We start from the raw sequence: 12,036 nt of genomic DNA on the forward strand, positions 1-12,036 counted from the left end.
TGGGGTGGGGCAAAAATGGTCAGTTATTAAATGTGCGAATTATAGATATTTTTAACTTCCTCTTGATAACTACCATTCAAATTCTTTTCAAATCTGGTATGAAGCATCTTTAGGACAAGGGGGGCATAAATTGTAAATTTCAGGACTCCAGCACCCTTAGGGGTGGGGCAAAAAGTACCAAAAATTGACAAATTTTCAAAAATCTTTTTCTCTACACCTGCATATCTTTAAGAAAAACTAAATGCATAGCGATACAGAACAGGAAGGCCTCCACCAAAATTGTAACTATCAGGATCGATCGATGGGGGTAGAGATTCCGACTCCAGGGTGGGACCAAACTTGGTATGACTATAGTGTATATGTGCTAAAAATGATATCTGCTTTAATGCTATTGATACTAAATTGAAACTATATGGGTATTTAGATGATGCAGGTAATTCTTTACCAAAATTGTAAATTTCATGATCCTAGGAGTTAAGGGTTTGATTTCAAGGTGGTGCCAAAATAATTATAATGATTTGAAGGACTTCTTTAAGTTTGCTGATACCGTATAAAATCTAAATGCATATTTAGGAATAGCAGAAAAGGATGTACAAAAAATGAATTTCGCAACCCCAGGATTTTGTCTCGAGGATGAGTCCAATAGTCAATTCGTTTAATGTTAATGCATGTATACATGTATATCATATCATGTAAAGGCTTTCATCAGTGTATGCACTTTTGAGGGCATTGAAGTTTTAAGAACACATCTTGTTTTATACTGTTGCTGAATATTAGAATTTAGCATAGATATTTAGAACAGAATTTTTTTTCTACATTTCATAACCCTTGGGACTAGTGATACTTTTAACTGGTACTCAGGTGACCGATTAGGCCTGTAAGGCCTCTTGTTTCATTACAGATACAGATATTGCCCTGATAATTAATCAAAGGTTTCCTCTCAGAAAAATACAAGTTCATTTTGCATTTCAGCTGGATTGGTCCATCTTTGACCTACTTTTGGGCTAAAAATAGGTCAAACAGTTTTCCAGGCTTTTTTTTCATTACGGATACAGATACTGCGCTGAAATTTAGTCAAAGGCTTCTTCTCTTAGGTATACAAGTGCAGTTAGCATTTCAGCTGGATTGGTGCACTATGACCTACTTTAGGGGTAGAAGTAAGTCAAACAGTTTTTCAGATTTTTTTCTCTTGCTATGGTCACAGGTATTGGTCTGAAATTTTGTCACAATCTCCCTCTCAGAGAAATGCATATTAATCAGTTCACATTTCAACTTAATTAGTGCACTATGACCTACTTTAGGGATTTTTTATCATCATAGATAGATATTGCACCGACGTTTTGTCACAACCTCCTTCTCAAAGAAATACATAATAAGTTCACATGTCAGATGGATTAGTGCACCATGACCCACTTTAAAGCCTTTCTATTCAGATTTAATAATGTGTGTTGTATCAATTCAGAGTGCATAATTTGCTTCCAGGTTGAATTTCACTGTCCGACAGGCGTATGTTGTACCGTTTGCGGTACTCGTGTTACAACATCTATATTTAATAAAATATCCAATATGAAGCAGATGTCGAAGATTCTGTGGTGTTTTATTTTGAGTTCACTGAGATATATGGAATCGATATATGCATGAAAATGATTATTGTTAATAGATAAAATGTCATCTATATATCTAAATGTCAAGCTGAAGGCTGCAGCAAAAGATTTGTTCTTCTCATGTAGAAGCTTTTGAATGAAGTCTGCTTAATAAGAATATAAAAACAGGTTGGCTAATAAAGGAGCACAATTCACGCCCATAGGCATTCCAACAGACTGTTGGAAGAGCCGATGTTCAAAGACCACAAATATATTGTCAATGAGGAACTCCAGCATCTTTTTAATATCAACTTTAGAGTACTGGTACTGGTACTTGTGCATAGAATCAGACTGTGTTTAACAGTAGGTTTTTGAATGACTGATCACAAGATATGAATATTTTAGTGTTCCTTATTTAGTGGAAAAGCAGCTGTCTATGTCAAAAAGGCTTGTGACCTTTAGTTTATTGTAAATTGTTGAAAAGTCATACGTTTTGATGCTGTTAATGTGGGAAGTTTTGTGATTTCAAATTTACTAAAAGATCTTTAGAATTTTTTTGAATCCACATTTGACTTGCACCACTTCTCGCATATGTTAAGTTTGGACATCAAAACAGTCAATATTTCTATGAAGAGCAAAGATATGGGTTGGTAGATCATTTACTGCCAGCAATGTATCTCCATAAGGGTATTTAGCTCACCAGAGCTGAAAGCTTGTGAGCTTTTCTGATCGCCTGTTGTCCGTCGTCTGTCCGTCATGAACTTTTCACATTTTCAACTTCTTCTCCAGAACCACTGGGCCAGTTTCAACCAGACTTGGCAAAAAGCATCCTTGGGTGAAGGGCTTTCAAGTTTGGTCAAATGAAGGGCCATGCCTCTTTCAAAGGGAACATAACTGCAAAAATAGGGTGTTGTCATTTAAAAAGTTTCTTCTCAAGAACCACTGGACCAGAAGAGCTGAAAATCACATGAAAGTTTCCTCATGGTTTTCATAAACTTGAATTTGCACTATGTCAGGAGGTTTTCGTGTATATTTCAGCTTTTCTGGTCCAGTGGTTCTTGAGAAGATTTCTGTATGACCCCTTTGATTGGGGCATGGCCCTTTATTTGAACTTCCTTCACCCAAGGATATGTTTTGCCAAATTTGGTTGAAATGGGCCCAATTTGGTTCTGGAGAAGTTGAAAATGTGAAAAGTTGTCATACAGCAACCTACAATAGGTAATAGGATTTTAGGTTTTTTGTCTAATTTTTGGGTGGGTTAGATCAGTTAGCTGCAATAATGCAGCCCTCTCTGATTTTTTATATTGTGATGTTTTCAGGAAGAAAACAAAATCGGAGAAAGCTTCATTATTGCAGCTAGGTTAGAGTCTTCTACTACGAGTGCCTCAATATAAATCTTCATTTTCTTAATTTGCAGGGGTGGGCAGAGTCTTTTACTATTATATCAGAACTTTCAATCTCACATTCTTTTTCACTACTACTACGGTTAAAAATAGTGTGTGTGTGTGTGTGTGTGGGGGGGGGGGGTGCCTGTACCCAGAAATGTATTCAATTGTACTGATGCAGTACTCTCATTGTCTCAGTCTTGAATATACTACAATCTTGTGTCATTTATGAAGGGAATTACCGAGAGGCATTTTGGACGTATACAAAGTCCTAATTGACAGTAAAGAGTGACGTAAGCGACCTGAAAGACACGGAATGTACAATCTATAGCGAGGACAAATCCCAAGCAGAGATATTGAATGAATTCTTTTGCAGTGTTTTCAGAAAGAAGGACACCGAATATGACAGATCTAAGGGAAACAGACTTCTAGATACACACATCACAGAAAAGTCCATGTTCGAGCGTCTACAGAAACTGAAAATCAGAAAATCATCCGGTCCTGATGGTTTCCCTCCCAGAGTGCTGAAAGAGATAGCACCAAGTATCACTAAACCACTACAAACTATCTTCAGAAAAGTCGCTGGATTCTGGTAATCTAACCTCCCAGTAAAAACGAGGACAGGTTACTCCAATATTCAAGAAAGGAGTTCGCCTGTAAATCATAAGCCATTCAGCATGACATCTGTAAAGTAATGGGTCTCTCGTCAGAGGATCATCAATGGGACATATGACTCGCAATGAACTGTTCTTTGATGAGCAACATGGTTTTGTTCCTGGGAGCTGTTGGCATGTATTGACGACTGGACGGAGCACTGGATAGAGGGGACCTAATTGACTCGATATATCTCAATTTCAAGAAAGCCTTTGATACAGTGCCTCATGAAAGATTGTCCATGCAAGAAGATAAGAAGATAAGAAGCTACGACATTAAAGGGGAAATCAGCTCCTAGATCCCCAACTTTCTTTGAGGGAAATCACAGAGAGTCATTCAATGGAAGTAGCTCAGATTGGTTGGAAGTGAGAAGTGGAATCCCACAGGGGAGTGTGCTTAGGCCAATTCTGTTTGTACCATTTCATCAACAATTTTCCAGAAATTGTGACAAGTGTGACAAGTATATTTGCTGAAAATACCAAGGAGTATAGTAAGGCGGCCATGGACAATGATCAAGCACAGCTTGGACTGGTCAGACGAGTGGCAACTGAGATTCAATGCCAGCAAGTGCAGTGTCATGCACTCGGCCAGAACAACCTCAGGTACAGCTATTATATTCGAGACAATGATGGGCAACGTCAACAGCTGGAAGTCTCAGAAATGGAAAAGGATTTGGGCATCTAGATGGACAAGCTGTCAAGAGGCTATATACAAGCATGGTAAGACCTATCCTATAATACTGCAACGCACAAGCTCCTGGAAGGCATAGAGTTGGTCGGCCAATAATATCTTGGAGAGAGCTGATGAAGAAAGATTGAAGAGAATGGAAGCTCTCTACTGCCGACCCTCAGGATTGGGAAAACAAGAGGTACTGTGAGCAATGCTCACTAAGAATACCCCCCGCTTACCCCAATCTCCCAAAGGGTGTTGGTAATAGGTATAAACTACCTCTTTTCTGAGTGTAAAAAACAAATGGCATGACAAACCGAACCATATTGCTACTTCGATGTCCAGTGCGCGTGACCTTTGACCTTTTGACCCCAAAATCGATAGGGAACATCTTCATCCCATGGGTAGTCCATATGTATGATATGGTGACTGTAGGTGGAAAGGATAACGCTTTAGAGCCCGGAAACCATATTGCTACTTCGATGTCCAGTGCGCGTGACCTTTCACCTTTTGACCCCAAAATCAATAGGGAACATCTTCATCCCATGGGTAGTCCATATGTATGATATGGTGACTGCAGGTGGAAAGGATAATGCTCTAGAGCCCAGAAACCATATTGCTACTTCGATGTCCAGTGCACTTGACCTTTGACCTTTTGACCCCAAAATCGATAGGGAACATCTTCATCCCATGGGTAGTCCATATGTATGATATGGTGATTGTAGGTGGAAAGGATAACGCTTTAGAGCCCGGAAACCATATTGCTTCTTCGATGTCCAGTGCGCTTGACCTTTGACCTTTTGACCCCAAAATCGATAGGGAACATCTTCATCCCATGGGTAGTCCATATGTATAATATGATGACGGTAGGTGGAAAGGATAATGCTTTAGAGTCCGGAAACCATTGCGTCTACAGACGGACGGACGGACGGACAGACAGACGGACAACCCGATTCCAGTATACCCCCCCCACAACTTGTTGCGGGGGGTATAAAAAATGGAGATCTGAGGTGAGATCTGCCATGTGTGCAGCTAGCCAGATACCTTGAAGGAGGTCACTAGTGTGGACAATACCCGAACATAAATAAAAAGGAACCGACAACAACAACGTCGAATCCAACAATATGGTGGGAAAATAGACAAGCTGGAAAGAGTTCAAAGGTGTGCAAGAACACTATGTACAAAAATGAAGGGTTTATCCTACGAGGAGTGCCTGTAGAGAGGTGACATTATCCAGGACTGGGGGTTATAAAACTGTTACCGTACTCATACTCAAACTCAGCCATGTTTGTTTTGAGTACAACTCTGAGGAAGCTCGGAAACATACTCGAAAACCCTTGAGCATGTACTCCATTTGAGTATGAGAATGATTTTATAAAAGTTTTATAACTTTCACTTTTGAGTATGAGTACGATTTAGAGCACATAGTTTGAGTTTGAGTATGAAAACATGCTCAAACAAGATGTGTTTGTGAAACACAAATGACCCCGATAATGGCCAATTCCGAAGATGACCAAGGTCACAAGGGCAAATATCTTGGTACCAGTAGAAAGGTCTTGTCAAAAGAAATGCTCATGTACAATATGAAAGCTCTAATATTTACCATTTAGAAGTTATGACCAATGTAAAAAAAAAATTAAAAGTAGGTCAAATGTCAAGGTCAAAAGGTTCAATACCCACAGAAAGGTCTTGTCACAAGGAATACTCATATGAAATATCAAAGCTCTATCACTTATTGTTCAAAAGTTATTAGCAAGGTTAAAGTTTTCAAAAAGTAGGTCAAACTCCAAGGTCAAGGTCACGGGGTCAAAAATGTTGGTACCCACGGAAAGGTCTTGTCACAAGGAATACTCATGTGAAATATCAAAGCTCTATCACTTACTGTTCAAAAGTTATTAGCAAGGTTAGAGTTTCAAACAGAATGACAGAATTACAGAATGACAGACAGGACAAAAACAATATGCCCCCCGATCTTTGATCTTGGGGGCATAAAAATGTTTTATAACCTCCAGGCCTGGTCTTTAAAATCTTGACTGGCTGGCTAGATCACACACAACCAGAAAGATAGGACACAACATGAAACTGGGAAAGCAACAGAGCAGGCTCAACATCAGGAGATTCTCTTTCGGTATGAGGGTAGTAAACAACTGGAACAGCTTACCCGAATGTGGCATTTGTGCCAAACATCTCAACGACTTTTAAGGAGATGCTCTACATTGTCATAACTAGACAGACATTGGGGTAATAGGAAGTATAAGACCAGATCCACGATGCAAAGGTTGATTTACAAGTATGATTTGAGCGGGAGTTACAGGCTTAGGCCTTTTTCCTGAAGAAGAGGTATCAAGAGGTAAATATCAACAAATACTGTATACCTATTCTCTTTATAGGATATGCTACAACTACCTGCTAAGATCAAATGCAAACGAACAGGGTTATGGTTACCAGTAATTTAATCTTTCAAGAGATTACCCTGGGCATTGCCATAATATGTCTTATGGTGTGACCGAAGCAAAAAGTATTGGCATCTATATCCATAACAGGAACAAAAAATATCCCAAAGTTAGCACTAAATGTGTGAGGAAAGCATCTTCCTAACTTTAATAGACATTTGATCCGCCTATTCATTGAATGCGGGAAACATAAAGCAATTGATGTAAACAGTGCATTGCGACGTCATATTCAGCATCGGTATTTAGCAAATTCACAAACAATGGGGACATGGTACAATCGCATTAATCTAGGGGTGATTATATATGATTAAGAAAATAAGATTTACATGCTTTTACAGATTTTATGTACCATCTCGGAATGATGTGAACTTGGGCAGATAAGATTCAATATGGAGAAATACATGTCCACGTGCTCATATTTGTATCTACAACATTTGGACCAAAATTTGCAAGTTCCATAGGTATGGTTTAATTTTTCATTAGTTTTCAATATTTTCCTTTTAAACATGTATATACATGTTACCTATAGGGAGAGCTCTGCTCTCTATTATACATAATATCATATGTCTATGCACTGAGTTTACTGCTTCCAAAATCTATTCTTTAGCAGAATATAATAGTAATGGGACATTTCAACCCAAGATGGTTCACCCCTATTTGCAGTGCAAAACGCCCCAGACAAGCATTTTCCAATAAAACTAACTGGGAGGCCTATAGAGCCCAAAGAAATTATGTTACCAAGCTTAAGAAACCATCAGTAAAAGCTTATACTTTCTCGAAAGATGTACAGGGGGGCCTAATTCTAAGGTCTTTTGGTCAATTATTAAACCTTTCTTAACGAACAAAGACAGTTGTTTTCAGAAAGAGACAGTCTTGTCAGAAAAAGATTTCTTGATTACTGATCAGTCTAAAGTCACTGAAACATTTAATGACTTTTTCGTAAATGTGGCCAAAAACATTGGAAAATTGACAATAACCACCAAAGTGTAAAGGTTATCAATGAAAACTTTCCACAACTCGGAGACAGACCATTCCAGTTTAAACCTATAGATGAAACTTTTGTAAACAAACATATAAATAAGATAAGCATTAAGAAGGCTACAGGTTTGGATGGGATTTCCCCCCAAGGTATTGCGTTTTGCAAAGCCTATCATTGTTAAACCACTTACAAAACTTATAAATATGTCCTGGACTTCTTCTGTCTTTCCAGACTCCTTGAAAATTGCTCAGGTAGTCCCTATACACAAGAAAAACAGTGTACTAGATAAGGGTAATTATAGACCAGTTAGTGTATTACCAGCTATATCTAAGATATTTGAAAATGCTATCAACAGTCAATTATCAGCCTATTTTGATGAAATTTTCCATCCCTTTCTAGCAGCTTTTAGATCAGACTTTATTTAGAATTACTGAGGACTGGAAGAGAGCACTTGATGAAATTAAGTATGCCGCTGCTATCCTTATGGACTTATCTAAGGCTTTTGATTGTCTCCCCCACAACCTCATTCTGCTTAAACTAAAATCTTATGGTCTCTCTCCACCTGCCGTAGATCTTAATTACTACATAGCTACCTATTTTGTAGGAAACGTGTCAAAATTGGCCAAAATATAAGTTCCTTTCTTGATATTTTCAAAGGGGTAACGAAGGGTTCTATACTAGGATCAGTAATGTTTAATATTTTCATCAATGATATTTTTAGTTCACCTAAGCTAAAAGCTCAAGTGAGCTTTTCTGATCCACCGTATTCCGGCATCCGTCTGTCTGTCAACTTTAAACATTTTTTACTTCTTCTCAAAATCCACTGGGCCAATTTCAACCAAAGTTGGCACAAACCATCCTTAGGTAAAGGGAATTCTAAATTGTTAAAATAAAGGGCCAGGCCACCTTCCAAGGGGAGATAATCAAGAAAAGGTAAAAATAGAGTAGGGTCATTAAAAAATCTTCTTCTCAAGAACCACTGGGTCAGAAAAGATGAAATTTATAGATAAGCTTTATTAGGTAATGCAAATTCTAAATTGTTAAAATCATGGCCCCTGAGGGTTGGATGGGGCCACAATAGGGGATCAAAGTTTTACATACAAATATATAGGAAAAATCTTTTTCTAAAGAACCACTAAGCCAGAAAAGCTGATATTTACATGAACGCTTTCTGACATAATGCAGATTCAAGTTTGTTAAAATCCTGGCTCCACGGGGTCGAATGGGGCCACAATAGGGGATCAAAGTTTTACATACAAATATATAGGGACAATCTTTAAAAATCTTCTTCTCAAGAACCACTGAGCCAGAAAAGCTGATATTTACATGAAAGCTTCCTGATATAGTGCAGATTCAAGTTTGTTAAAATGATGGCCCCCGGGGGTCGGATGGGGCCACAATAGGGGATCAAACTTTTACATACAAATATATAGAGAAAATCTTTAAAAAGTCTTCTTCTCAAGAATCACTGAGTCAGAAAAGCTGATATTTACATGAAAGCTTTCTGACATAATGTAGATTCATGTTTATTAAAATCCTGGCCCCCGGGGGTCGGATGGGGCCACAACAGGGGATCAAAGTTTTACATACAAATATATAGGGACAATCTTTAAAAATCTTCTTCCCAAGAACCACTGAGCCAGAAAAGCTGATATTTACATGAAAGCTTTCTGACATAGTGTAGATTCAAGTTGTTCAAATCATGGCCCCTGGTGGTAGGATGGGGCCACAAGGGGGGGATCAAAGTTTTACATACAAATATATAGGAAAAATCTTTAAAAATCTTCAGAACCATTGGGCCAAAGAAGTTCACATTTACATGAAAGCTTTCTGACATAGTGTAGATTCAAGTTTGCAAAAACCATGGCCTCCAGGGGTAGGTTGGGGCCATAATAGGGACTACGGTTTTACATGCAAATATATATGGAAATTAAGTCTTCTGATATGGACCAAGGTGACTCAGGTGAGCGATGTGGCCCATGGGCCCCTTGTTTATTTTATCAAAGACTCAGCTTTGTACAACTATGTGGATGACAACAATCTATCCCATTCTGATATTGTTTTAGACAATGTTATAAATACACTTCAAAGGGAAAGTGGCATTCTCATGGACTGGTTTTTCAGCAAACAAAATGCAGGCGAACCCAGAAAATTTGCAAGCAATCTCATTTAGTAGAAAGACACATGATAAAAACATAACTCTTAACTTAAATGGTACAACTCTTGCCTGCAAGGAAGAAGTGAAGTTGCTTGATGTTACTATTGATTTCAATCTGAATTTTAATTCCCATATTTCAAATATTTGTAAGAAAGCAGCTCGTCAATTAAAATGTAATAAAGTGTATAGGGAAACATCTTCGTAGGTTGGGTAAATTCTCTATCTACCATTCTTTTATCATGTCAAACTTTAGTTATTGTCCTCTAATTGTATGGCACTTTTGTAGTGAACAAAATTAAAAAAAAAAAAAAATAGAAAAAATTCAAGAACAATTAAGCCCTACGATTTATATATGAAGACCATACTAGTACATATAATCAACTATATATTAGATAAATCAAATCTTCCCTCACTGAAAACCAGGCTTCTGAGAGCCATGACCCTTGAAGTTTTTAAAAATTATAAATAAGCAAAGTCCATTGTTCCTACAAGACTTGGTCCAGGTTAAAGAAACACGAGATATAATTTCAGATACCAAAAGACGTTGGAACTTCCAAGACCAAGAACTACTAGGTATGGTAAAAGGTCATTCAGCTATGCAGCTGCCACTCTGTGGAACTCCTAACCAAACAATGTAAGGGAAATCTCCTCCTTCAATCAATTAAGAACTTTCATAGACACTTGGAGGGGGAAAAACTGCAGATGCAGCTCCTGTCGAGTACACAGTGTGGATCGGGTGCATGGCTGAATGAAAGTATCATTTTTCAATATATTATATACTGTTTTAGTTTGCTGTTTCCTTTTATGCAAATTTTGCAGCCTTTCATCTGCATTACTACCAATTTTTGCTTTTTGTTTAATTAATTTTTATTTTTTGTTGTCTTTTGAAAGATTCATTTTTATTTCATCTTCCTAAACCCCCCTTTTTTTTGTATACCTTGTAACTTATCAATCTGATTAAAACCAGATCTTCAATCCGCTCCTCTATTCGCCATGTCGCGACATGGCGAATAGAGGAGCGGATTGAAGATCTGGTTTTAATCAGATTGGTAACTTATTTACTGTTAACTGCTATATATTATTTATTATATTTTTCCTTATTTTACATTATAACAGTTATATATAGTGCTTCTTAATTTCAATTTGAATTTATGCTTAAATTCCATAGTGAAAGATTTTTGTTTGATTTGTATTTAATTCTTAACTTCTGAAACTGTCTATCTGTATAGTATGCGTGTAAATATGTATATAAGTGTTTTTGCATACTTACCTTGTGATATTTGTATTTTTTTTTTTGTTGGTCTGACTGTGATAGTCGGTTTAAGAGCACTGTAGAGCTCATGTTATTTGTTGTTACTTGTACACAGTGACGTCTTTAAATAAAATTTACTTACTTGCTTACGTTTAATATGATTGAATATATACTGAATTCGTTTCATTAATGGATAAGAATTACTGTCTTGGAATACTGTCTTTATAACGAGGGCGAAACGTCTTGGGGCCAAATTTCTTTTGGGGCGAATCGTCTTAGGGCGAAATATGATGATCATCAGGGGTAAAACGTCCCGCAATGTAAGCCTAAGGGGGTGTAGTAAAATCTAAATGTGTCTTGGGACAGGCCCTCACCGGGTCCGTAGGACATTATCATTTTAACGATAGAACATTCTACATATCTAAAAACTACGACCAAATGAAACACCTTTTTAAAAAGTGAAAGTACATCTCCCATGATTCCAAAACACGTCATTTTTGTATCTCCGTACGTAAGAGAGCAAAAATGGCGACCGTCGTGTTGGCAGATCCATGAAGCAAAATAATTTAAAGATTCAGACAACTTTGCACGAAGCATTCATGTATTATATGCGGTAGCAAGAGTTATGATTTACTTAGAATTCAGTGCACCCTATTGACAGAACAATGTCATGGCTAGGTGGAAGTCTGACGTCCATTACAGGTCAATTGTCAAATCTGACGAAAGATATTTTAACAGAGGGAACACAGGAAGTCAGTGGTACGTGTAAAAGTCATAAATATGTTAACGGTGTTATCGTTAGGGTGAGCGCAGATATGTTTAGATAAAAGTACAATGGAAAATATGGAATAATTTTTTAAGTTGGGGGGGGGGGGGGGGGGCTCACTACATGCAAATTCCCAA

General features: G+C 37.6%; 2 protein-coding genes across 11 annotated transcripts in view; both read left to right on the forward strand.

Moving 5' to 3' along the window:
• Positions 1–12,036, forward strand: part of LOC125652202 (BTB/POZ domain-containing protein 6-like) — a 294,494-nt gene that overhangs the window by 59,628 nt on the left and 222,830 nt on the right. The gene's annotated exons all lie outside the window — the stretch shown is intronic.
• The window catches only part of LOC125649939 (thyroid receptor-interacting protein 11-like), a 49,591-nt gene continuing 44,642 nt past the window's right edge, over positions 7,088–12,036 (forward strand). For 8 of the 10 annotated variants that reach the window (XM_048877801.2, XM_048877803.2, XM_056164626.1 and 5 more), the window contains exon 1: positions 8,629–11,892. In XM_048877801.2, coding sequence (XP_048733758.1) covers positions 11,799–11,892 — 94 coding nt within the window. In that variant the 5' untranslated portion in view covers positions 8,629–11,798. Of the gene's footprint in view, positions 7,206–8,613; positions 11,893–12,036 lie in introns of those variants that run through there. The other 2 variants (XM_056164624.1, XM_048877808.2) reach the window with 2 other exon arrangements.

The sequence above is a fragment of the Ostrea edulis genome, chromosome 5 (genome assembly GCF_947568905.1).
Source record: "Ostrea edulis chromosome 5, xbOstEdul1.1, whole genome shotgun sequence".
Taxonomy (NCBI): Eukaryota; Metazoa; Mollusca; class Bivalvia; order Ostreida; family Ostreidae; genus Ostrea; species Ostrea edulis.